The sequence below is a fragment of the Drepanopeziza brunnea genome (genome assembly GCF_022702325.1).
Source record: "Drepanopeziza brunnea f. sp. 'multigermtubi' strain 214-2 chromosome Unknown ctg1, whole genome shotgun sequence".
NCBI classification, from domain to species: Eukaryota; Fungi; Ascomycota; class Leotiomycetes; order Helotiales; family Drepanopezizaceae; genus Drepanopeziza; species Drepanopeziza brunnea.
Genome location: NW_027094064.1, coordinates 3,467,938 through 3,494,000, shown reverse-complemented (window position 1 = coordinate 3,494,000; position 26,063 = coordinate 3,467,938). Strand labels below are relative to the sequence as shown.

Genomic DNA, 26,063 nt, shown 5'->3' with positions numbered 1-26,063 from the left:
CAAGTTAAGGCAGAGCGAGCTTCTATCGAATTCCGACCTTCAGGGTTGTGTAAGGGGCACCCAAAGGAAAGTATACTTGAAGGCTTTCAGAACTTGAGAAGGTGTATGTGATGTTGTAATGTTTCTAAGACGATGAGCCATCTTTATGTCTTTTTATTATCATTGCATTACTTTGTTTTGGCTCTTAGTCGACGAATCATCCCATGCCGTATTCCGGTTTCTTCTAGGGGGAACCCTCGGTGGAGTACAATATACATATGTATATTTGGTCGCTGGTCGTGGTTGTGGTCGTGGTCGTGATTGCCGAACGGGTCGAATTGAAGCCAAGATTTTCGAGTTCAGTTCACGAGCCTCACTCTCTCATACAACTCGCCTTCGAACCGTGGAGCCTCACCACCCGCAACCTCTCTCTCTCTCTCTCTCTCTCTCTCTCTCTCTCTCTCTCTCTCATACTCTCATACTCTCATACTCTCTCTCACACACACACATCGCGCTCCAGCTCCTCTTCTCCTTCACCCAATCTTTCCTTGATCCTTGATCACTGAATCTTACACTTCGAACTCCTATCTGTCAATCTGTCACTCGGTCTCGCCCCGCCCTTTGCCGTCGCTTTTATGAGCCGACTCGCCTTCTCAACGCCTCAATAAAATGCCGACATACGGGCCTCGGTCCACGACAGTCGGCTTGTATTGCTGGGACCCGATACCAAAGCAGAAATCAACCATGGCAGCAAATATCTCTAATGGGTACAAAGTCGTGCGAATCCGCGAGGAGCGATTTGACGGCGGTAGAGGCGTTGATTTTCTAGGTTCCAGCACTGCCCCCTTCTATCTCGTGAACGCTGGTCAAAATCTCTTCTATGGCGAGGGTACTGTCAACTCGGGTGGCGATGGCTGTGATCCATCCGGTGTCGACGGCAAGAAAAGGCCGAGAGCCTCAACTAATAGAAAGTCGATTCGGGGCCTCGAGGACCCTGGACTCCCTCCAGGCGAAGATTCACCGCCCCGGCAGACACCAAAACAAGGCCCAGATACCGATCTCGATTCCAACCTCTCTAGCATCTCGTCATCTCAATTTACCGAAGATGATCTTGCGTCCGATTTGGAAGGCCCCGGTGACAATAGAGAGGAAGAAACAGGTACCTCTTCCTATCTGGCACATTTTCTCTCGAAAGACCAACTGACAATTCCTCCAGTAACTCCAAGCAAGAGGGAACAAAATAGCATCCGTCCTGCGCCGCCAAATATCATTGACAATTCCATCATAAAGCCCATACAAATTCCGAAACCCATCAAGATCCATATTGACTTCAGCCGCAACTCCTCCTTCAATCCATCAACTAGATCCCGCCAAGATGTGTGCGTCAATGTGTTTGTCAACGGAGAGTTTGTGTACTCCAAACTGTTTCGTGCGCAGTCTTTGCGCGGATCCAGAGAGAATGCCTACCCAAAGATCGCGATTGGTGGTCGGCGGGTCAGTAAAACACTAGAGGTCCCATGGATTGTCCTACCAATACGCGCAGAATCCCCAACTGCTGGTGTTGTAGGACAAGAGGAGACAGGAGATACACTGCAACCCAGCGTAAACGTGGCTCAGGGCAAACCCGTGGAATTGAATGTGCCGGCTCTCGAGAGCTATAATGGAGATTTGATAGCTGAGTATAAGAGATGTAGCCCGGCCGCTACCACCTTCGCTATACCTAAGCCAATCTCAGAAGAAGCATCTCCAATACCTCCGTCTCAGAGCATTTCGAGCGCAGAATCCAGATGGGATGAGATCAATCAGAATCTACTTACGGAGGCTGAGAAATGGGGCAGAGACGGCGAATTTGACGTCTTTCGAGACCCTGTAGGAGAATACCTCGTTGAATTATCGAAGTTGAAATTCCCGAAGAATGCAAAGCTGGCTGATGCCAATAGTCGGAACATTGGCGTAATGGATGTAAGTTGCGACTCCACAATCCCAACCTCGCTCGGTCTTGGAATCTGATGTGGTCATAGGTTGTGATCTCCCTAGGCCGATCGCAGGCCTTCACGGAGCATCAAAGCATCTTAGAACCCCAAAGAAATCTCACAGAGGCTCATTGGGGCAATCAGTTGTTCAGGGCTCCAAACGAGTCCTCCTTTCGGGGGTCCAGTGCACCAAGTGCAGCGAGTACTGCGAACTCCTCAACCGAGAATCACCATCGTAATACCACTGGTGGGTCAAATAGCAGAGCCGCAGGAGCAGAGGCGGCCCAGACAGGTAAGAAATGCTCCCCGACCTCTGTTTTTAGTAGTACGTTTGGTGATTCTCTCATTCCAGAAACTCAAGAGGGGCTTTCCATGAGCAGTATGCCACCACCTGCCTCAGCAGTGTCAGCTATCTCATTGATTGCTCAGCGTGGTCATATGATGAGCACTGATCCCCAAATTGGTCATCACCCGAAGACATCCAGGAATGTTCCGCAGAAAACATACAGAGGTCTGAAATCCAGTCAGGAAGAAGAATCCGAATGGCCAAGCCGCTCAACCCGTTCTAGAGTATCCATGGGTAGCCCTCCTGCACCACAGAGTAGCCAAGGAACAACAGACAGTATTCTAAAAACAAGCAGACAAACAACCAGGCCCCAGCGATCTGCTGCATCAGGGTCACGAACAGCATCATTATCAAAAGACGGATCTTCCGATAAAGTAGACGAGTGGCGGCGCCAACCTGCTAGGTTCTCTGGCTATTTGTACACCATCATTCGAAATTTTGTGCCCTCTGAGCCGAAAAAATGGACAAGAGAAAGTACCGACAGAAATGGCTACGATGGTATTGGTGGGGATGGCAAGACTCCGATGAGAAAGAGACGCTCATCTGATGTCCCGGACGATGCTCCTGAAGCAAAAGTTGCACGGCTCGATACCGAGTTCATGAAAGTCAATGCACCAAACAACTCTGAGTCTCCTATGGCACTGGAAATAGGTACAGCGAGCAGTGGGATGCAAAGATCCGAAGTTGATTTGATTTCACCCACGATCGACGAACCTGAGCGACAGCCGAGTGAAGAGACCCCCAAGAGGAAGAGGTCGCAAGTGTCTGTGTCTAATCGAGAGCTCAGTTCCCTTTTATCACCACACAAGGCTTCGAAGATTGTTGATGGTTCCTTTGGGGAAACTTTTGATAAGAGCTTTCGCAGACCAACCAGAAATGCGGCCGCCAACCTCAAGCAAAGGCGAGTTACTGCCAAAGTTGAAGGTCAAATGTTGATAGCCAAAGGGCTTCGGCAAGATGAAATATCCACGTGTAGCCCCAATACGCCGACTGAGCATTCTTCTACTGAGAAACGCGTCAAGGAGGACTCATTTGGAATTGAGCTCAAGAGCCATCCTAATTTTGTTGGCTCAGTGCCTCCACATTCGCAAGGCTCATTTTCCAAGACCTTGGAGACTTTGCCTTCCGATCCTGAATCTGAAAGGACCCGACCTGTGGGCCACGAGGAGAATTATCACTCTACCCAGGGTTTCGCAGCTTCCCGCCAGTTGAAGCGTCCTTCCATGGATCTTCGACAAGGTCAGGCTTCAAAATCCAAGACCAATTTGGCTAAAGGCTCCAAGCCACGGCAACCAGAGCTGGAAGCTAGAAAAAGTCCTGAGTTCCATCCGTTTATCGCTCAAAGTCTTTTAGAGAAACCCAAGAATACGGCAATAGCCTCGAGCTATGTTTCTAAAGCGATCCTGCCAGCCAAATCTGGAAAAGTATCTGCAGGCTCTAGAGCAAAGGCCTTTCCAGGTACAACAGGATCTCGGGCTCTAACTCAGAGCCAGGCGGGACCTAACACCAATGACTCTTTACGCTGTACTGAATCTCAAGATACATCACAGACTGAGGCGACCGCTAGCCCCAGGGAACTTCTAGATCCAGCCAGATCTCCAATTATGAACAAGCAGGCTTCTGAAACCAGAACCATCGAGGTCCTCGATGCTAAGGCAGAGCGAGCAGCCGCTTCTATCGGCTGGCGACCGACAGTTCTTTGCCAGGATTCCGTTCTGTCGTATGTTGGCGACGAGAAAACGGCCAAGCTGTTGGGAATAGATTTCAAAAAGAAAGAAGGCAATTTCTGCAGGAAGACTGGTGCAGATCGAATGAAAGTGTTCCGAGCTTGCACGATACTGATGGGTGTACGATACGTATTTGGACTGGAGTCAACGGCGGAGAAGAAGTAATGCTATTTTGCTTGTGCTAGCTTAGGGTTGCTTGCTGTCTTGTACATTAGCCTGTTTGCCATGTACGAGCACAGACACCAAGAAATGCCTTGGTTTATGAGTATATGCGTGGCATTGGTTTGGCTCGATTCCAAATCGCTTATAAGTTGTGTGAAATGGATCCGGTAGGTCCATCACATTTTGCAGCTGGCAATTGACTCATCTCCGCCTATAACTATCGTCTCTCCTATATTCTCTATCCGCACCACCCCGCCTGTCCCTGTCGTCCCTAACCCCACTGTGCTTTTCATCAACCCTCCTTTTACCTCTCCCATCAAAACCTCTTTCCCTCTCCCTCTCCACTCTAGGGCTTCTACTCCGACTCCGACTCCTCTCCATTCCCTGCCTCTCCCCTCGTCTCCTCAGTTCATCCTCGTCATACACCATCCCATACCGATCCCTCCTCTCCTTACCCCCGACCTTGTACTGCCTCTTCTTCTCCAGCCCACTCACGCCTCCGAATCCACCCCCTCCGTTCCTGCGTTTCGAATTCGTCGCCGTCCTCCACGTGTCCGAAAGCTTGGACACGGACTGCGAGAAGTCGACGTGGATGCGGTGGTCATCGATGAGCACGCCTTGCATCTTGAAGTAGGCTTGCTCGCAGGAGGTCTGCTCGCTGTACTCGATAAAGGCGTATTGGAGGGAGTCGTTGGTGCGCTTGTCACGGATGACTTCGCAAGAGAGGATGGTTCCGAAGCGGGAGAAGATTAGTTCGAGGTCTTCGTCTGCATGGTAGTTATATATTAGCTTGTGCCCAAGCGCTCGAAATGTGGATTCATTCTTCGGACCAGGTTACAGGGACGAAGAAACGTACCAGTTGTGACAGGATTGAGCTTGCATACAAACAAGACGTTTTCTGGCGGTTTGACTTCGGCAAAAGGTAGATCGCCGACCATCTCCAGCGTCAGCGCCTGGGCCCTCGCTTCTCTCTCCCGCCTCTGCTTCTCCACAGCCTCAGGATCCAGCTCCTCATCTAGATTATCATCTTCTCCGATCCTGACGGTTGCAAGTTGTGACTTTGACGGCAGAGGGCTCTCAGGCGGCTCTATCAACCCGGCAGGATCGTCATACGGATCATCCAGAATAACCGTATGCTTAATCCTGATATCCACCATCGGGCGCCCCTTGTCATCACAGAACGCCCCGTTGATCTTCTCCAGCGCATCAAACCCCTCCACCACCTTCCCAAACACTGCCGCTTTTCCATCCAGGTAGTCGAGGTCGTCGCCGAGCGTGATTATAAACTGCGAGCCTGCGACCCTCTCTTCGGGATCTCGCGGTGACTGCGCTGTCGCGAAACTCACAGTCCCCCGCTCAGCGTGCTTGAGCTTTGGGTGGAAGGCGGCGGGGAACGTGCGTTTGGAGGGTTCTTTGGACAGGACGCCCCATATTGAGGAGCCGCCGTCGGATTCGGAGGAGGAGGGCCCGAGGGGGTCGCCGGTCTGGAACGAGAAGTCTTTTTGAATACTGTGGACCGGGGAAAAGTTGTAGTATTTTACTTTGCAGAGCTTGAGGAAGCTACAGGACACCTTAGCATATGTTTTTTTGAAACATGTGGGTGTGGAGATATGGGCGGAGGTGTTCTGTTGGGAGTTATTGGGGTGGGTGAGGCATGGTGCGATGGAGGAGAGCTTACTTTTCGCAAAGCTTGGGGGAGTAGTCTGTAAGGAGGTCGATGACAATGTCGCCAGCGGAAGTTTCGAGGAGGACGCTCATGTTCTCGGGGGGTAGAGCTTGAACTTTTAGTTTGGGCAGAGTAGGAGGTTGATTGTTGTGGCTGTGATCGTGGTTGTGGTTATGTGGTTGTCTGTCTGCAAGGACGTCGAGGTCACGGGTCTCGGCTGGAGAATCAAGTACAATAGGTACCGGTAAGTATCGTGACTTTAAGGTTTGGCTAGCGGGTGTCGATCCCGCCCCTACGTTAGTCTTCGAGATCCTGCTCCTGTTCCTGTTCCTGTCCCTATTCCCGTTCCTACTCCATTCCCGTTCCTATTCCCGTCATCATCCTCTTCCTCGTCCTCGTCGTCTTTTCCTTTCGTTCTTTGTGCGACACTTAAATATCTATCCATTGTTACAGTCATTCAACTTCTGACCACAATTCCCGCATTCATCTGCTGAAGCTGGTTATGTCCTGCCATATATCAAGACAAGACTTCCATATCTACCCAGTGTTTTCATACCTCTCTTTCTTCCCGGCGAGTACGGCCCAGAACCTACAGAAGAAGAGCTTCAGATCATCTCCTCAAGTACATCTATCTATCTACCTTGCACTTTTGCATAACCCTCAAGGTTCTTTCATCACGTTATGTCAATCACACCGTCTGTCAAAGTCACGGGATCGATATATATCTCTGTATCTCTCGGGGTCATGATCATCAGGCGGGCACTACGCTTCAGCAAGGCCCCGATCCTCGTTGCAACCATCATCCCTGGGGAAATCTCCCGAGATCTCAAGCCCTGCCTGTATGTATGCCATCTGCTCGCTCGCTCGCTCGCTCTCTGGCTGCCAGGGAAATTCTCAGGATGATGATGAAATTGTGCCACGGCGGCCACTTCGTGGTGTGACATGGACTCTTTGCATAACATACCTAGCACTTTCTTCATTTGCAAATCGGCTCTCTACGCTCCCTTTCCTTTGCCTGCAACCTTCGATCGACTGCATTCTTTCCCATCGACACCGCTTTTCTGTCTGCCATGCCATCTGTAATATCCGTAGATTGTTCTCGACCCTCCCTCCGCTGTGCATACCGTATCTCGAAGACAGATGCTGATATTTCTGCAGGCCTCCTTAACACAGCAGCGTCGTTTTCCCCCACACCCCCAATCGAATACCGGGTCTTCGGAGCTTTACGGCCAATGGTTTGAGCACTTCATCGGGCTGTACGGGAGGCTGCATGCTTTAAAGAAGGCTAGAGACGTCTCCCCTTTGTCAGATAGCAGCCAAGTGCAAGCAATCTGAGCTGAGCATGGATCTGCCACGTGCGTGCCAACATAATCACAGATATGACTTGGAGCAATTGCATGAAATATGGCTCAGGGAACGGGGAAGGCGGATCAGTTGGAGGCCTGTAGGCTGTCGGGGACCCATCCCCTATCTACCACTTCCCATCTCCAGGCGGCTCTCGATTCAATGCGATTCAATGCGATCCATCCGAATCAGACACTGCATTTGGCATCGCACACGAAGATCAAGAATGGGCCGAAAAGAGCCCGTAATACTTATCTCATCAAGCTCGTCTCGATACGGAGATTCAGGGCTTCCTGCGGACTAGGATCAGACTCTCTCTCAGCCATTAGTCTCTCTGCGACTTCGGAATCTTCGGACACTTTCACTCATTCCCATATTTCTTGACAGCTCCTTGATAGGCTTTCACGCTCACACTGGCTGCTCGAAGTTTGGCACTATGAGAGTTGAGCCGGAGCTTGTTCCAGAAGGGCTTTAGAAGCTCATGCCTCAAGCTTTAACCTGTTGGCGAGCTCGAGGTAGAGCGGTACCTGTGCCACCTCGGGCATCTAATCGGATTCGCGGTACCAAAGGTACCTCTCGGCATAGCGAACATCAACAGCTCATCGTCTTTTTCTAAGATGAAAGGACTGCAAACGTTCTGCCGTGGAACCAGACTGCAGCGGTGTATGACAGGCTCTAGGGCTCTGAGGGAAGATCCGAAGGAATTTCTCGTCACACTAAAGGTACACAAGAGTCATGAAAAATTGCTCGACCTATACTGGGTTTCGGGGTGGAAAAATCCATGAAGATCATCCTGTAACTGACATTGGGCATCATTCGTTGAGCAGGGTCCGTAGTTCCTTGAAACAGCTACCGGCATTCAATTTCTGGGACGCAAATGGTTGAGAAGACTGTTGTGATCTCCGTGGAACATCGTAACTGGGGGTTACTCGCACTGCCTCTGCAGTTAGGTGTGGACCTATGCAACTGCCGCCAGCTCCGCTGCAGAATCTCTGTGGTTGACCTCATAATAGATGTCCACAAACAGCGCGCTCATCATATTAGTCTCGATTCCTCTCGGTACGACGCTTTGCATTGGATTCAAACGTGCAAGAAATCAATCTGTGCCGCTCAGATGGCGGACCTTATTTGATTTCAACAATAGCATATCATAAAAATCTTCCCTCCATACAATCGCCTTCTCATAAGGCAGATGACTGGCCATTTCCAGCTGGTGGCACAACATTTGTCCTCCTTGTTCGACATTCAATGAGAACAAATTTTGGGGGGATGTACGGCTCGTTTGGCCTCGTAAAGTTTCCTGCAAACACAAAGTGATCTGGTTTCATGGGGACGATAATTGGCTGGTTGGTTGTTGAAATATGATAGGGCAGAGTTTGCTCGACTGATTGCATGAGGCACTCAGACCGGGGTTTTCTGATCAAGTACGCGTCACGAAACTGAATCCTGTGACCGTTGGCATGGTGCGCGAAGCGGTCAACAATAAATCAAAACTTGCATCCGAGAGGGTGGTAATGGTTTGGTTTAAATAACACTTGGAAGAGCTGAGGCAAGGATCTATTCCTGCTAGCTTTGCATCAGCGATGCTTCGCTACATGCACTGAAGATTGCTTGCACAGCTGCAACATTATCGAGGCAATCCCCAGCGATCCGGTTTTTTTACGGTCAAGGTTAAAATGATTTTTGATCATTGATCATTTGTGTGTTATGGATGGAGTGGCACAGAATACGTTTGCTGTGCCCGTTGTACGATCACCGTTGAGAGAGCCTCTGCGAGTTTGTTTGCTATGTACCTCATGCTACTGGATGCCCGTCAGTTTTCTGTCACATCATGTCGCTCGCATACTGTATCTTTGGTCAGAACAAGCAAAGCTTCTCGGGCTTATTTTCCGGCTAGTGGAGAAGTGCTGTAAGTGCTGTCAGACTCTCAGAAGAAGGCCAAGTGTGGTCAAGTGTCAACTATTTGCAGGCGGGCTTCAGTCCCAAAGCGTAAAAATAAGCTTAGACCGGATTTTGTTTTGGAATGGTAGCCGATTGTTGTTTTGAGACTTGAGGCTTGGGGCTTGAGGCTTGAGGATCGCAGGCCGCTGCCCTGGCACAACTCCATTACTCTTTGTCTGCTGTATCCAAGTTTCATGGCAAAGACAGTCTCAGGATCTCCAACAGTCGGAACTCCACTCGATAGGGTGTATCTTTTATCAGTCTCAGTCGACCCCAGGAAAGAGGGAGAGGGGATACTTGGGCCTGGGGGGTCTCATAGAGAACTTCAGCTGGTGTACCCTGGATCTCGTTTGCCATATCTGCCGGCCATGGCGAAGATCGCACTGGTGGCCTGATCGGTAGCAATGTAGCTATGAGGGTCCACCTCTTTATGCAGCCATCCGTCTGCACTGTTCTAGTATCAGAGGCTTGTGGGCTTGCAAATGCATCCTCACTCTCACTCTGGATATGCGAGAGGTAGCGAGACTTGACAAAAGTTGAATTCCTACAAAAATCCATCACATTCATTTTGAAATGATTGAAACGAGTTAGGTCTTTCGTTGGCGAACGAAGCAAACTTTTGGAGGCGGGGCAGTCGTTCCGTTTCACAGCGTCCTATAACAGCGCAACCTCCCTCCTTCACTTCACTGATATCACAAGATCCCATGATCTCTGACCTCGTCTCTCCAGATTCTTCCGATTCCTCGATCTCTCTTCACAACAAGACGCTCGTTAATTACAGACTCTTGATTCTCACGACTGGTCCAAACCCCTTTTCTATCCACGACAGCTGAGAGAAGTCGCAAAGGTATGTCGATGTCTATCTACTTCGAGCTTTTCTGTCACTAGAAAATCCTAACCCACTTCGCTCTTAGATGGTTCGAGTAGCTTCTCCGTACGGAAGCTATCAAGGGAATGAAGAGGAGGCTACCTTTCGCCGATACAGTAACCGTGGGCTTGAGTATCCTATCAGCCACGATCGAGATTACAGTTCGGCCCCAAGTCAAAGAGTCTACCCGGGCTCGCGAAGTCATCACCCTTCTCCCCACGAGCCTCGAACCACTGGGCGATCCCCCGAGAGCGATTCAAGCTCCCGGCCCAGAAGCAGAATCCAGATTGCCGTGAGTCCTCACGAACACCATCCCAGCAGAATACTGATACAATTCAAAGTGTGGTCGATGCCGAAAGCGAAAGATCCGTTGCAGTGGCGACGCAGGCAATGGCGAGCCATGTACCAACTGCAAGAACTCGGGCAATGAACATTGCCAATTCTTGAGGGTAACCATCTTCTTCCGACTCCTCTGCAGAAACACACTTCAACAAGCTGACATTTTGATGTAGGTCACGGCCGAGGAAGTTTTATTAAAAACTGAAGGATGCACGGCGTACAAATACAACGATGCTTCGGGTGGTTCAGCTTCCCGAGTGAATTGCCGCATGCCTTCAGGTCCTCAGTACGGACCTCAAAACACCCCTCTTCCTCTTGATGGATACCATCAATACCGACAAGTTTCTGCACCTAACTATCAACAATTCGCGGTCAAGCCGTACTTCCCAATAGCACCTTTTGGCGACTTCAACGGGGATGAGCTGGGCTACAACATCCAGGGGCAACTGATTGGGAATGAAGACCTCGGAGTTGCTCCCAACTATATCACTTCTACATCCACGAGAGGCTGGCCTGCAACTCCACAGTTGCCCAAGACCCCGCTCTACATTGAACAATCAGATACAACCTTCAGCCATGACCAGATTCCAATGCCTCTCCACCACGGGGTCAGCTTCCCTTCCCGTCCCAACTCGGGTCACAGGAATATGTCGCTGGACGGAATGAGCGCATCACTCCCTCCACCTGTCGGCGCAAACGGGGAGCGCTTGTTGCCATTCCCGACGGGGAATCCAGGTCGACAAGCACACATAGGAGGACCGTATCGATATTCCGATGGTCTTCCTTCAGCTCCAAGTCTTCAATCCCAGTCTTTCGATACCAACTGTAACTACATCCGGAACATCAAGCATAATATCAACGCGACGAGCGAAAACGCCTCCTTGTCTTCAAACTCGTACATCACGAACTCCAGTACGAGCCCAGAGTCCCTCTCTTCCTCGCAAATGGCTTACGGATCACAGCCATCGGCTTCTATGAGCCAGCAGAGTAGCGAGATCTACACGCCTTCCAGCCAAGACTTGTGCCCATCCGACTCCGAGCCATCGTACGGCCACAACCCCAGCATAGGCTCCAAGCAACCATCCATCGGCAGCCAAGGTTCGAACGCGGAAGGTTCACTCCCATCGGTGTCTGACCATCCTGGTCGGCTGACCAACGGTCAAGAGTACCGCTACGTTCCGACGATGGGCAACTACAACCAGGGATACCCTATGCCTCCCATACTCCACCACCCGGTACCACTCTCGCGGACTTCGCTCTCTGTTGGCGCGGACCACGATTGAGGCACACTTGCCTTCTACGACTACGATTCATAACTTTTTCCAACCTGTTTTCGGCTTACCTTACACACACAAACACACATTCCTTAATTCGGATACCCTAAATTCAAGCTCTTCTTTTGCGCTCCAGCATCGGCAGGCTGGGTGTTTAGGGCTACAGGTAACGGCCCGGCATGGCGTCTCTCTCTCTCTCTCTCTCTCTCTCTCTCTCTCGTTCTCTCTCTCTCACACCTTCCCTCTCTCTCTGGCTCTCAGGTGAAAAACGAGCCCGAGGCGTGGGCTGGGCTGGGCTGGGTTTTGGTCAAGACCCCCCCCCCCTCACCCTCCAAAAAAGAGAGATATTTTTTTTCCTTATTCTGCAAAATTAAAAAAAAGTTTAAGAGGGGCGAGAATAAAAGGGGGGAGTGAGGTTCTTCTTTCTCGTCAGATCTATTGTACCAGTTTTCATGTTTCTACTTGTTGTTGCGAGACTAGGGACGGTTGTATGTATCATAAAAAAAATTGGGTGTTTTGTTTTTTCTCTTACTTTTTCCTCTTTTCTCGTTTCTTCTTCGGTAGATGGATGGAATTGACTGGACGTTCAACACGGGTAAAGGCCAATGGTAATCAAACCAGATCGGTCGGGCGATGGGTATGAGAGACTATCGGTTGGGGGTGAAAGGGGGTTTGGGGGATTGCGGGCGTACTAGATGGCAGGATCATACTGGTTTGTCCAACTGGTCGATTGGGATAGATAGATGAGATATGGCGTGTGAGATGGAGACTGGAGAGATTTGTCGCGATTGCGATGTGAGCCGGGACAGAGAGGGGGTCTTAGATTTTTTATTTCTGGACTTTCTTTTTTTGTCTTGTGGTGTTTGAAAATAGGTGTGGTTACAAGAAAAGTGGACAAGTCTAATATCGAGTATCAATTGAATTGATCCCCTATAGATCTGAATTCCTATATTCTATTTTATTGAAGCTATTCTCTAATTGAAAAGGCTGTTGGTTGATTGGTCATGGACTCATGGTATTGCGATTTCTCTTTCAGGAGTTCATCAAGAATGATTCGGGGCTTTATTTATTTATTTGCCCATTTATTCACTCACGCCTCTCCTCTCCTCTGCTCTCCTCTCCTTCACGGTATATATAATCTTAATTTTTCCCCATCAGACCAGTTATAATTAGCGCTAGCCTCAAGACATGAATAATTTATCGAGCATGACCCGTCTTACTAAACGCCTCGCTTAAAATCTACGAACCGCTTTCGTCAATAGTAAGATCATCCTCCAAAAAATTCAAAACCGCAACATGTTTTGCAATATAAACAAATTCACAACGCATAAGTCGGACAATCAAATTCATCGTGTCTTCACATCGACTAATTCTATTCTGAACTTCGCAGCCGCCAAATTCCCCAAACCAAAAACCTCGCCGCGAAAACTCCCTTCTAAATATTACAGCCATCTATAGATTGAAGAATGGTGATCTCTCTATAAAAACAAAAATGAAAAGATCTCGAGGCCCGCGGGCCCTCTTGATTTCTCATGTTGTGCTGTCCTAGAGGGGCGTAGCTACCTATAGAAGGTAGTTATGAATAATATATATTGCTGTCGCGAAGTTGATTGGTGCTGAGTAAGCGACCAGAAAAAAAAATGGAGGTTGGCGGAATCTTCGCGTAGTAGGGCGTTGCATTGCGAAGGGGATCTGGATGCTTTCGGAATCAGGTGTGTGGTTATAATCATAGGGCAAGTGCCTACCTTGTTGATTTTTGCAGCAACAACGGAAGTTGCAGGAGTGGGGAGCTTGAGAGAAAAAGGGAAGTCCAAACTAAGGTCTCCTGGGGGTGGATTATATGCATCTCGATTCCCGCTCGTTCATATATACAGAAGTCCCAAGTACACGAGCAGCACTTACAATACCAATAATCATAATAGGCTACTACCAAGCCAGACAAGCCAATGCTGAAGAACCCATATTCTATGGCTTTCTTGTATCCATGTCTTTTCACCTGCTTCAAAAACCACCACAATCGAGATAGAGGGGCACAGCGCGCACTGCAATCGATGTCCCCAGCCCTCATGCAAACAGAGATAATAAACTTGCATCTCAACCTCCTCCCATGCACCTCCCCAGTATCATAGCTTCCTATCTCCCATCCTTCCCCAAGAAGCCTGGGGCGCCGACGTCTCAACAGCCCTCTTCGTCTTTACACCTCCCACAGTCCCCGGAATACTTCCCAGCCCGATCGTGCCCACCCCAGGCGTAGGCCCCAATTCCCAAGTCCCCAGCGCCGTCGTCGCAAATGTCTGCACGAAAAGCGTCCACGTCGCGCTCGTCACCCCATTAATCGTGAACAGGCTCCCAGCCGTACTCGCAATCGGGTATTGACTGGCCGCGAGCGTGGTGGCGGCCACACCGCCCCCCGCTGCTAGTTGTCTTTCCTCGAGCTTGGCAGCTTCGACTTCGCGTTTTGCCTGCTCGACTTCGGAGAGCTGGATGGAAGAGGAGACGCTTTGTGTTGGATCGTGGTTCTGGAATGGCGGCGCGTTTGGGGAGAGGAGCCTAACATATTCTTGATGAAGGTGTTCGGGGTTGACGTTTAAGCTCGCGGTAGCTATAGAGCTCAGGGCGAGGAGGAAGAGTGATTGAAGTTGCATTTTATTTGGGTTTGGGAGGGTTGTTGATTCAGCAGGATCAGTATCGCATAGTCTACTGAACGAAATCCAGTCTTCAATTCAGCATCCGTTTCGCTCGTGTCTGGATCTTGCGATTTTGAATTGACGGTGGTGGTGTTGGTGTTGGTGTTGGTGTTGGCTTGGAAAGAAACAAGGAGACGACGACTATCGTCTGAAGTCTTGAACGATAATCGTCGGCTCGCTTAGGTGGGCCTCCTTTCAGCCTTTCAGTCTTAGTCGGTATAAGCGACTGCGGATCGGAAGCGAGTGCGGATTTTTCGAATGTATTAGAAATTCTTATATACTATAGCAATTACTATTATAATCAACTAAGGAATATTTATATACATAATTAATTTACAAGCATATCTTTTTCCGAAACATTTAAAATCGTATTATTAATCGATAACAAGCTTGCTATTAAGCAGCAAGGTAAAGAAAATCTTGAATCTGTTGCAAAATAATAACGCGTCGATAAGATTTAAAAAGAAGAAAAAGATACTAAATATCGTAGAAGAATCGCATAATTAAGCGCGAGCGTAAAAGTATTATACGAAAACGCTTTGTTATAAGCTTAATTATTAAAGACGACGATATAATGCTCATTCTAATTCTCGATTCGAAAGAGATTTGATAGATGCAACAACTTCTTAAAGGTCAAATTTTGCGGCCTCGTAAAAAAGGTATTCCTCGACCAACTCTTTCTCAACTCGAACTTTCTTACGATAACGATGATCTGATAATTATAACCGATACTATTAAAGACCCTTTTTTAAAGCAAGATGTTTTCCTTTTTCTAATATTAATATCGATAGCGATAGTTTCAATTTTATAATAGTAGAGATTCAAACGATTCGTTGCGTAAAGTAAAAGACGAATCAGATTTTGAAAATAACAATCGATAATCAAATGTTTTATCAAATGATACGATTTCGGATGTTTCGAAAGAAGATATAATCGCAGACTAATTATTTATATAAATATTTTTAAGTTGTAATAGTAATTAATTGCTATAGTATATAAAAATTTCTAACACATTCGAAAAATCCGCACTCGCTTCCGATCCGCAGTCGCTTATACCGACTAAGACTGAAAGGCTGAAAGGAGGCCCACCTAAGCGAGCCGACGATTATTGGCATTCGCTTATCTGGCAGGTCAGGGGTAAAGGAGGCTTGATCCACACAAGAGATAGGGTGGGTCTGGGCGGATATGGCACCTGACTCGCCCCGAGACCGGATATCACGAGGATATCACGAGGAGCACATAGAACTGCCTTATTGACAATGTCTTCTTGCATTACTGCATCTTCAATTTAACCCTATAGCTCTGCAAGCGCAAGCTTAATTAAAACTATCATCTGATAAGATCCAGCGCCGCTAGCAAATAAGCGATACAAGACAGTAATCCAGACCTATTTGCAATGCACACAGAAGAGATATCGATATCTTCAACTTCCAAGGAAAAAGTTGGTTTGCACCTACGATGACTCCACCATGCTCCCAAGTTTTCGGCAGACATAAAGTTCTGAGATGGCGACGATGGAACGGTTTTGTGCGAGCTTTCCGGAATCCCGAAATGCCGAGCCAACTTTCTAGATTCTCGTCCGGGTCTGAGAGGAGTTGGGAAGGGTGCGTGTACGCATACGCATATGCCAGCCCTAGCAGCGCACAGCTGTTGGCACACAGTGCAGAGCGGTGTTAAGAACATAGGTAGAGTGCGCGAGGCAATGTAGCAGTGGTATTGTGATTTCAGACCGTTCGGTAGCTGCGGTTCCGTGGTTCCTTCCAGCTGTATAGCTGGTAGGGGCTCGGCGTGTTGATTAACAGTAGATATACTATAGCCATGTAGAGGTTGGCCCGTCGCACCCCACGGCTTTATCGCACGTGGCGAATTGCTGCGATCAAAACAAACTCAAGATCTGTGTCAAAGATTAGAAAGCCCTGATCTAGGACACACTAGGCAAGAAATCGGCATGAAATCAAGCTTGATTTTGGGAGAGGCTTGTTCAGGGGAAATACAGTCTTGTGAACACCTTCTTGTCGACTGTGCTCGTCAGGATCCCTAGAAAGCAATCCATACGGCACCCAAGAAGTGCTTGTAACTATTTTAGTGTGCGTTTTTGAGCTTTGAATCCGTACATTGACAAGAAGGCGGGGGTAGGTGTGATCTTTTGCGGCATGGCGATTCTGTTCCGTCCAGGATATAGCCCATTATAGTCTCGAACGATCGGGCGCATCCGGCCATACAGGCAGTACAAATCTTCATGATCCCGGCCATATGAATGCCGAGAGGCCGTCCAGTACATAACTTGACGATTTTAGGGTCCAGGCCAGGTGTTTCTACCGGGCTCCGGAGTATCATGACGGCGAAGTTGTGGGCATACCAGAGGCCTGATTTCGCAACTGGACTCAGGATATGCAGTCCTACGCATTTGGCCCCGCGTCACTGGCTGCTGCTTCCTGCTCCAGCTTCAATCTTCGTTCCATTTCCACCCTCTCCTCCCACAGTGGCTGCAGACCCCCCATGAGCCTCGGCGTCTTACTCCGCTGCTTCACAACCTCTTCGCGTTTCGCAGACCACACATTGCTGATCGGTGTCCCATCAGGATCATACCGTAACGACTTCTGCTCCTCAGGAGAAAGCACTTCTTCAACACGATATGCACTCTTTTCCGTATCCCAGTCCACCAACCCCTCGGACCAGTTTGAATCAGGCACCGTCTTTTTCAGAGTATGAGCTATATATGAGGATCGTTTGGGTAGAGGGCCGTATGGTCCGTGGCAGGGATTTTGTCGGGGAGACACCAAGAAGGCGTTGTGGTTGTAGTTTGTTTCGGAGGCGTATAGAGAAAAGACCTTTGAAGTTTCGGCATCTGAGTTATCTGTTCTCTCTGTAGATTCGGCCACCAGGCGGTAGCGGACAGGGGAAACGTTTCGGAGATCCTGCGCGGAGGACTCCCAGGTGTACACCGAGAGGAAGCTGTTGTGGACTGGTTTCTTAGGGTCATACTTTGGCGTAGATCAGTATAGTTCTTGTGGTTAACCTCAAGCCCTGCGCAACCGAGAGAATAATAAGATAATTCTACCTTATGCGATTTGAACATAGCAACTTCCCCAAACCGTTCGATCACTCGCAGCACTTCGCGGCGCTCGGCGAAGGTCTCTGGTGTTGGGTAGACTTTCAGATGGAGGGTTCTGGCGGCGAGGGTCCGCATGGCGGATGAAGCCATCTTGGTGCCGGAGATTGACGACATGTTGATGCAGTTGCCAATATTCCTCCAGTCAATTGATCAGGCTGGTTGGCATTGGATCGGGTGTTGTTGGAATAAGAAGGGTCGAAAAATTCTTCCTACCTGGCGAGTAGCCGAGACCGAAGTCCTATCCGAATTTGTAGGGCGGGCCTGAACACACTACTTCCGCAAGTTGCACTCTCTTGGCATCAACTCAACGAACGACCATCCATCCACTCGTGAGGTCACTAGAGTTACCACCTTCATTATCTTAATTTATTTCAGTTGATTACCAAATTCTATTATATCTTCCCAGATCTGCTTCTATTCTCATATGGCGATGCCCTCGGCACGTTTATATGTACATTGCTCAGAAGCTTGGCGGTATTCTATTTCAATGCGAACAGTACATCTCACCATCTCAGGGTGCTTTGTTATATTTCTCTTTAATTCAACTTCTACAGTTCTTATTTTGTAGATCTTCTGCGTCGAAGCTTGCTGCCGCTTTATTTCGGCTGGAAATCAGCTTTCACGGTTCCCTAAGTAATGTTTACGGTATCGATGAAACACTTTTGCGTCAATATTATAGTCGTCCCGGATAAGGGAGTCTGTGAGCTGCTTGCTCATCGACTCAGCCAGCCCACAGGCTGATGAATTAGTAACCAATTGTGCTCTTAGCAGACGCCAGTCACCCAAATTGTGATTTATGTTCAAGTATCCCTGGCCAACTGCGAGTGTAAAGCAGATCCTTGTTTCTAGTTCAGCCAAATCCTATCACTTGGCTCAGTCCAAACTCAGCTCAATCTGACTGACCGAATTTAGCTCAGACTAACTGACTCCTGGCTGACTCCTGACTGACTCCTGACTGACTCATGACTGACTCCTGACTGACTCCTGGCTGACCCTTGACTGACCCCGGACTGACTCGGCTCAGACTGACTGAATTTGGCCCAGACTGGATTGGTCCAGACTGGCCGATTGCGACGCGCAACAAAACCTCGAGATGCTACAGAATGATTGGTCGAGGGAGTGTCGATCGATCCGTTAAGTGAACGAATAAGACTCGAGGTCCTGATATTTTGTTGCACGTCGTACAACGTATTTTATTAATTAGTGAGTTAGTCGGTGTCGCATTTTAAGAATTTCCCGGAAAATACATATCCCGTAAATGATTACCATTATCAAGAAAATGTCGCACGCTCTGGCGAAGGGGGAAAGCCATTGCTTCAGGCAGTCAGCCAGGAATTCAAGTTGCATGCAGAAGAGTCCTGATTTCTACCGAAATTCCGACTTGGACTCACAAACACGTCCAAATGTCACCCGGAACCAGGCTGGGCTTATCATAAGTACGTTACGAGCCAGAACCTCCTTGATGTTCTGGGAAATTCGTACAGCTTTGATGGATTTCCAGACAAGTTTGTGTCAATGACTAAAGTCTGAAGTTCTTGAAATCAAGTGCCTTTGATAGAGAATATACGGTGCTGGACTATGAAATCACGTGCAGATTCAAACCGAAGGGCGTCAGCCTCGTGAGGCCGAACTATCTGTTGTGAACCAGGCCAACAATCTTCGTGCCTGAGCAATTAACATTGACATCCCCTTCCCAAGAAATCAGACACGTTCCATCTCTCATCAATTCCTATCCACCTCCCTCAACCCCAACAATTTCCTGTGCAATGACTATCGATCGATCGTCCGAAAGGGCAGTACAAAGCCAGACCTCTCCCCTATAGGCCTCCCCTCCCGTCACTATAACAATCCAGCAAGGCTGATGCACCAATCCTCCCCCACTCAGCCGCCCTACTACGCCTTCTATCTTCACACCGATGCTTCTCTGCACACCGTCCGGCTTTTTGGGCCGCTGTCAATCCCAAGAAATGGTCTTGTCGGAGGTGGTCTTGACCCCGATGGCCCCCACCGTCACTTGAGGCCATTGGTGAGAAGTGGGAGGCGGAGTATGTGTAGGTACTATATGTGTCTATAAAACGGCGGCATTTTGAAGTTCTCAAAATAGTCTGGATTCGAGCTGAAGCCTGGAAGTTGATGTTTTTGTTGAATTACCATATATTCCTCTCTTATCCTATATTCCTTTCTTGCGAATTCATCAGCGTCAAGGCACGCCCTGGAAATTTCGTTATTATACGGCAGTTATCGTCTTCAACTCTGCGCTTCGTGCCTACTGGCGATTGCTCTTATCCCAGTCGGTAATAGCAAAAAAATATGTACTGTTGCCGCTGTCGCAGGTTGTCCTGTCGGGTTTGTTGCTGGGTGCTCTGAATTATGCAGAGGAGAGTCTATCTAGGCCAATGAGTCCCGTTCATATCCTCAGTCAACTATGAAAACAGTGTCTCTGTACGGTTTATGGCGGAGGAACTTCTCAAGCGGTCAGTTCATTGTAGCTGATGCAGCGTTATCCTTTCTATATCGATGAGACTTCGAATACTGACTTGGAGGCAAAAGATTCGGAAGACAGTTCCATCCAGCTCGATACGATGCAACGCATTTTACTTCTGGCAAAATTCCACGGTCACAGATCGACGCAGTTTGCCACGGGCTTCCGGTCGCATGTATGCACATCGATCTTTGGAAAAACCCTCGCCACTTCGGTGCCAAGCCTGGTTCTAGCGTGCCATTCTCAGCATCCCGAAGAAAGATTTCCCCCAATTTCCAGATGAAAATATCCAATCCTTGAAAAAAATCTGGTGCATGAATCTCCCGGCTCCAATGCCTACTCGGTTCGGCTGGTTATTCGAGTGGTCCGGAGGCAGAAATCCAATGAACACAACTGTAAGTTACAAGCGATCCATCTCCTCGTCTTTTGGATCTGTTTTCGTATCTACTGACTCCATTGTTCTAGTGGCCTTGAGGCGACGTTACGACCTCTGTTGGTATAATGGGGCGTCTGCTGGATATCCGTCATGCTTCGCGATCTCAGTATCTCCATGTCATCTCGGAATCCGTACAAGGTTGAGCATGATCTCGATACTAGTGCGTCCTCGGATAAAACATACTCTCCTCATTGGGTGGAAAAATATGGTATGTTGTGGTGGTGCTGTTCTAATTCACCTCCCCAGCACAGTGGTATTCACTTTGCCTCGCTATCGGATCTGGCTCTCGCCTCTTCACCACGCCACACATTTATTTCGGTTCTCAGCAGGAGCAACGTCTTCATACATCAAGCAAGAGGCCAACCCCCTCCGTTCCAGCTGCTACATACTAATACGGCGTGACTACTGCTGAGAGGGCAAACCGACCAGCGCAGTCATGTTCCCATGGTCATCAGCCCATCAAAGGAATGAGAACCTTGTTCCAGGGGCCTCGAATCCTCGCCGACTCCACACTCAATTGCAACAGGCAGACACGCCGTGGAACACTGCTACGGGTGAGTCATCCTGGCCTATTTCAGGCGACTCGGGCAGGTCTATCGTAGACTTGCAGAACCACGTGACTGAACTGACTACAACTTACAGTCACGAACGCGGTATCAGCTGAAGCCTGCTACGATCCACATACAAATACAGGCGGCATGTCTGGTCCCGAATTCCATGCCCAAGTAAACATCGAAAAACATGCCGCCAAGACTCACGCTAGCACTAGTTTAGCCGAAGATCACTCGACGTTGCCACCTCAGGTTTTCAAGGCACAACTCATCAACCATCACCACCTTCAAGCAAGCCCGAATCCGACGCAGCAGGCCTCCGCCCAACAGCAGTACGGGTCCTCTCGCCACAGTTATCAACATCTTTATTACGTCGCCGCCGCTGCTGCTGGTGCCTCCCATCTTGAAGTCTCAAACTACAGCGATCACTTCGATCCAGGCACCATGTCGCTCTACGAATCTCGACAATTCCCCGACTACCCGCATTCTACCATGATGCACGATCCTCATCAAGAGCAAGACGACAATAATATGCAGCAAAATCGATATCCCAGCCCTCCCCCGCCGATGAGCGAGAGCCCATACCATCCTCAAGCAATGGACGCGGCGGCTTTGGGCTTAGAAGATATGACAGAGTTGCCGACGAAGGACGAGGAGGATGCGCTAAGCCCTGGCAGATCCAAGGCCATTCCGAAGCCAGATCGAGAGGTGACAAAGGGTGGGGACGGGCGCTTTGTTTGTACTTGGGTGGGATGCACAGAAGAGGTGCAGTCTTTCACTAGGAAGTGTGAGTGGTCAAAGGTACATACCCGTCCATTCTCATGCTATTCTTAGGGTAGGATCCTCAATTTCAAGATTCGTAGCTGATTTTCTAATCTTCTAGCATATGGATAAGCACGACCGGCCGTACAAATGTCCATCCGAAGGCTGTGAGAAGCTCCCTGGATTTACCTACTCGGGCGGACTGCTGCGCCATCAACGAGAAGTACATAATTTACATGGAGGACCTCGGAAACAACTCAACTGCCCACATCCTACTTGCAAGCGGTTTTCGGGCAAAGGATTTTCGCGGCAAGAGAATTTGAATGAGCATTTGCGCCGGGTACACACGGACACTAGTGAGACCATAAATGCAGAAGAAACCGAGGACGATGGTAGCGAGAGGGCAGGAATGAAGAGAAAGCGGGCCCATGATGAAGGGGCGGAGCTGAGGGCGGAGATGGCTCAGCTTCGAAGTGAGAACGAGGAGCTACGGAGGCAAGCAGAGTTGCAGACAGCGCAAACGAACGAAGTAATGAGACAGCTCCAACATCTGCAAGCATTGGTTGGCGGCAATATGGGGGGTCACCAGCCACGTCAGGCTCCGCAAGCACCGATGATCTGATGAGGGACGATTTGAACATTACTGGCGAGCAGGTTTCCGCTCTTATAGGCATGGGCGTTGGTGGTGGGCGGTTGGGTGGAGTTTGGGCCACGGTTCAGCAGTGGCATGGAGGCGTTATGGCTACTGCGGGTATGCAGGCAGGTTTGAGGTTAGTATGGCCTCATATCGTGCCATAGCCGGGCTTCCACTAAGACTGTCATGTCGATTGTTCACATACTAGATAAAGCTCACTTTTTTCAACAGCTCTGCTTCAACTCCCATCATGAGAGTACCGGCGTTTTGGCTTAAGGCCCATTCTGGTAAGTCTAGGAAAAGATTCGGAAGTTTCAGACAAGACAATTTTAGATCTGTTCCCAAGCCCAAAGCTTCTGCCCGACTCATGGTCCGTGGAGTACTCTCAAGTAAACGAACGGGCTGGGTATTTCCATCCAAGATGCTCTCATCTCTTTGGCCTCGTTTACAGTGTTCTGGCAGGCTAGCTAGTCCTTTCCTCGATTTCTGCATAAATCCATACATAAGCCTAGCTCCAGCACCAAACAAACTGCTCGGGCCATGTTCGAACAATAAAAATCGCTTGGGGACCGCCAAAGCCTCTGAATACCGTGTTGCTGTGAGTGTTCGTCTTACAGCAGTGCTCACGGATCGAGACGTTAGGAATCTCATAGCAATTATCGAGATGGTATAGCAGCGATCCGTGACTGCTCCGGACATGTCCTGTCAAAAGCCACCGTTATCGTAGACGTCCGCTTCAAAAGCGATGAGCTTTCCGTCGAGTATGCGCCAACTTTTCATCGACATTAGACCAGGTGCCGTTGCCCTGAGGTTATCATGTGTTCGTCACGATTAAGCATGTATCGAACGGGGCGCCATGTTTTCTTTGCTGCTACGGCAAGCATATCTGCCAGCTGGGCGGACCGCGATTCTTTGCCTCCGGAAGCGCCACCTATGCGTTTTACGCGGACGTTGACTTTGTTGCTGGGGATAGCACGAACTTGGGACACGAATTCTTAGGGCCCCATACTACGGAGTCGTTAGCTGCGCTGCAAGGGAGCTGTGGAAGAAAGGCGTGCGTATTCTGGGTCGAGGATCACACTTCGAAACACTTATCTTCCTTGTTGGGGATGAGCATAGCGGCGTGAGTCTCCAGGTAGAAATGCTCCTGTCCAGCTATCTATCCGAACCACCCCCTCGAGGACTTGATCGCATTTCGACCATATACCGCCCATCTTGTCATCTAATGCTTCTCTCAGATTCAACATCTTGCCATGCTGCACGATCGCCTTGATCCGCTCAGACTAGGTCAAGAGCGGAGGGGGTATCGAGTGGTGATGGCATGATTGCGGCGATATTGAGGCAATAAAATACGCAAAGGATGGGGTGCGGCTGATAACTCCGGAACGACGTCTGCATGGATCGAGATAGTATCACCGGGTAGGGTTCTTTCCGTGCCGGGATATTGGACAGACACCGCTTGAGGGGGCCAGTCCTGAAAGCAGCTAGCAATAAACGTGATCTCGAGGAGAAGGCAGTGAGGTGGAGGGTCATGTTCTCTATAATCTCCTGATCTGATTAATCTGTTTCTTTTCATCAGATCAGACCGATTACAATTAGCGCCATTAACTTCTTGGCTACTGTACTTTTCTGCTTCGCTGCGTTCCAGCGGCGGGCTGTATCAGCGGAGAGTCCGCCGGCCGAGGAAGAGCCAGTGGAGCGGGACAACACAACAAGTAAGCCATGCTAGCATCGTGGGAATTGCGCGCAGATATAATTTGTATATCACAATCGATCTAGAACTGCTGCAATATGAGTTCCTCTTGCGTTGAATGCGACTTTCCCTTATATGACTTTCAATAATTCTTTAGGCAAGATGCGGTCCGTCCAGCTAGCTGTTCGTATACCAGCCACCGTGCCACAGGGCCCATATATATGATCGGTCGACTCATATGCTACAAGCGTTATATTATGTGAGAAGGTGATATACTACGTACGTAGTATCTGCTTTGACTAACTCTACTAAAGCTTGATATAAGATTGAATCATTTTATAGTCATACGTAAGCTATTATTCGTTATTAAAAGATTTATACCTAGCTTCTGTTTACCTTTGAAAGCTTGTGGTTATAGAAAGTTCAAGCTGTCGAATCCCTGTCAACTCAATTGCACAGACTAAATGCTGACCTAAAGCTTCTTACTTAACAACCTCATCCATTGTACACTAGAGCTCATCCATGGTTCGCGTAAATCTCCACCTTTACTAAAAACAACCCCCCCCCCCAAGTTAACTAGAAGCGCGTGTGCATGAACTAAGCATCGCATATGCATTACACGCGCGCAAATGGATAAAGAGACTTACGGTTTGATAGTTGATGGTTGTTATTGTTATTATAGCAGATTATGGTTGTTATAGTTACTATAGTTGTTATAGTTGGAAAGGTAAAAAGAAAATAAAAGAAAAGCGATATGAGTATTACAGTAGTAAAGGAAGCCGAGTCTTAATCAGGTGTCGCTTAGAATTGTATCATGGACGATGATGCGCCGATGAAGACGTCAGCGCATGCGGCGTATCTGGAAATAGTGAATCTGGCAGCCAGCGGGCTTTGGAAGATGCCCAAGATCGGTTACGTTTGGGGAGAGTAAGATATGAACACCGTGGAGCCTATGTACTACTACTTCACCCAGGCGTGTTAGACCCTATCCCCCTTCACAATTAACAAGCCTAACACGGAACAGGGAGCAGCAAAATCCGAGGTTGAGCTTGATATTCTCACTGGCTCGCACACCACCGTCCTTTGCACCGATATCAAAATGGACATAGTCGCTCCAACGTCTTCGAAGGGGGTAGGAGAGCCTCCGTTGTTTCTAGGGGCGACGGTCTTATTCTCGTTGAGGGAGCCGGTAGAGAGTGCGAGGGAGGATGAAGATATGAGGGAGGAGAGATGGGTCAACGCTGAGAGGCTGCGGTATAGTGTTGGAGACGGGATCCTGAAGCAGGGGACGGTGGTGCCGATGGAGGGCGAGAGGAACTTTTTCGTGAGTGTTGCTTAAGTGGGGGCCGGTCCGTCATGGATAGACATTGGTGGAAGCAAATAAAAGAAAGGCCCCGTCTTACTAGTTAGGGATGGAATCAATCCAGCATGGAATTCTTCTAGATGCTTTCTATAAAATATATTGGATTTTGTCATTATCTGTGAGCTTAGGATTACGAATACTCTTCCAATCAGGCTTATTTGATTTACTCGCTGAAATTATGCCAACATGCCAGGCTGATTTAGCATACAGCATGCTGGGCTGCGATCTCTCGGATCAGTGGGGGGGGGGGGGGGGGGGGGGGGGGGGGCAAAGCAATAGGAGACTTCAGACAAAGCCATGCCAGACCCAATCAAGAGAGAGTAGCGTTATGCGACGCAGTCAATGGTGCCTGCATGTAAGGCTTTCGTAGTAAAGATCAGGATCGCCAAGCTTTGAGACCTGAACTCTTTGAAACTAGCTAGGAGGAGCTACCGATTTTCTTTGGCTTCATTAGAAAGAGACTATCCCAATCTACCAAACCATTGAGTCGTGAATTCTTAGGGTGGTTGATATATAGGTAGGAAATTCGGAAGAGTAGAGGGGAGGAGAGAGACTTGTTTTGTTCATAGGGGCTCGCTTCGAGCCCCTTTTGTTGTCTCGCTTCCGACGCTTATCTCAGCACTCACTACACCTGGGCACTACGCCTAGACTTTGGCGTGATTTGGATTATATTAGTTGGATCCGAGATATAAAGGAGAAAAAAATCCCCCTAATGTCTCCA

General features: G+C 48.9%; 8 protein-coding genes across 8 annotated transcripts; 5 read left to right on the top strand and 3 right to left on the bottom strand.

Annotated features, from left to right (window-relative positions):
- Window positions 1-723: 723 nt before the first annotated feature.
- Window positions 724-4,190, top strand: L3040_000550 (uncharacterized protein; the record flags this gene model as incomplete). Its single annotated transcript, XM_066155210.1, has 4 exons — window positions 724-1,138; window positions 1,196-1,941; window positions 2,001-2,244; window positions 2,305-4,190. 4 exons carry the CDS (start codon window positions 724-726, stop codon window positions 4,188-4,190), a joined length of 3,291 nt encoding a protein of 1,096 aa, XP_066013252.1.
- A 2-nt stretch (window positions 4,191-4,192) lies between these two features.
- L3040_000549 (uncharacterized protein) lies at window positions 4,193-5,945 on the bottom strand (the record flags this gene model as incomplete). The annotated part of the gene is made up of 4 exons (XM_007289993.2): window positions 4,193-4,224; window positions 4,643-4,954; window positions 5,044-5,747; window positions 5,866-5,945. 4 exons carry the CDS (start codon window positions 5,943-5,945, stop codon window positions 4,193-4,195), a joined length of 1,128 nt encoding a protein of 375 aa, XP_007290055.2.
- A 3,897-nt stretch (window positions 5,946-9,842) lies between these two features.
- On the top strand, window positions 9,843-11,628 carry L3040_000548 (uncharacterized protein; the record flags this gene model as incomplete). The annotated part of the gene is made up of 5 exons (XM_007289994.2): window positions 9,843-9,908; window positions 9,968-9,985; window positions 10,053-10,298; window positions 10,348-10,455; window positions 10,519-11,628. 5 exons carry the CDS (start codon window positions 9,843-9,845, stop codon window positions 11,626-11,628), a joined length of 1,548 nt encoding a protein of 515 aa, XP_007290056.2.
- A 2,114-nt stretch (window positions 11,629-13,742) lies between these two features.
- On the bottom strand, window positions 13,743-14,264 carry L3040_000547 (uncharacterized protein; the record flags this gene model as incomplete). Its single annotated transcript, XM_007289995.1, has 1 exon — window positions 13,743-14,264. The coding sequence occupies one exon, from the start codon at window positions 14,262-14,264 to the stop codon at window positions 13,743-13,745; it is 522 nt and encodes a 173-aa protein (XP_007290057.1).
- Window positions 14,265-16,705: 2,441 nt separating this feature from the next.
- L3040_000546 (uncharacterized protein) lies at window positions 16,706-17,535 on the bottom strand (the record flags this gene model as incomplete). The annotated part of the gene is made up of 2 exons (XM_007289996.2): window positions 16,706-17,290; window positions 17,368-17,535. The coding sequence occupies 2 exons, from the start codon at window positions 17,533-17,535 to the stop codon at window positions 16,706-16,708; spliced, it is 753 nt and encodes a 250-aa protein (XP_007290058.2).
- A 2,311-nt stretch (window positions 17,536-19,846) lies between these two features.
- On the top strand, window positions 19,847-20,377 carry L3040_000545 (uncharacterized protein; the record flags this gene model as incomplete). The annotated part of the gene is made up of 4 exons (XM_066155209.1): window positions 19,847-19,895; window positions 19,972-20,078; window positions 20,137-20,298; window positions 20,369-20,377. 4 exons carry the CDS (start codon window positions 19,847-19,849, stop codon window positions 20,375-20,377), a joined length of 327 nt encoding a protein of 108 aa, XP_066013251.1.
- Window positions 20,378-20,775: 398 nt separating this feature from the next.
- Window positions 20,776-22,274, top strand: L3040_000544 (uncharacterized protein; the record flags this gene model as incomplete). Its single annotated transcript, XM_007289997.2, has 3 exons — window positions 20,776-20,893; window positions 20,982-21,691; window positions 21,774-22,274. 3 exons carry the CDS (start codon window positions 20,776-20,778, stop codon window positions 22,272-22,274), a joined length of 1,329 nt encoding a protein of 442 aa, XP_007290059.2.
- A 2,639-nt stretch (window positions 22,275-24,913) lies between these two features.
- L3040_000543 (uncharacterized protein) lies at window positions 24,914-25,318 on the top strand (the record flags this gene model as incomplete). Its single annotated transcript, XM_066155208.1, has 2 exons — window positions 24,914-24,952; window positions 25,004-25,318. The coding sequence occupies 2 exons, from the start codon at window positions 24,914-24,916 to the stop codon at window positions 25,316-25,318; spliced, it is 354 nt and encodes a 117-aa protein (XP_066013250.1).
- Between the last annotated feature and the right edge of the window lie 745 nt (window positions 25,319-26,063).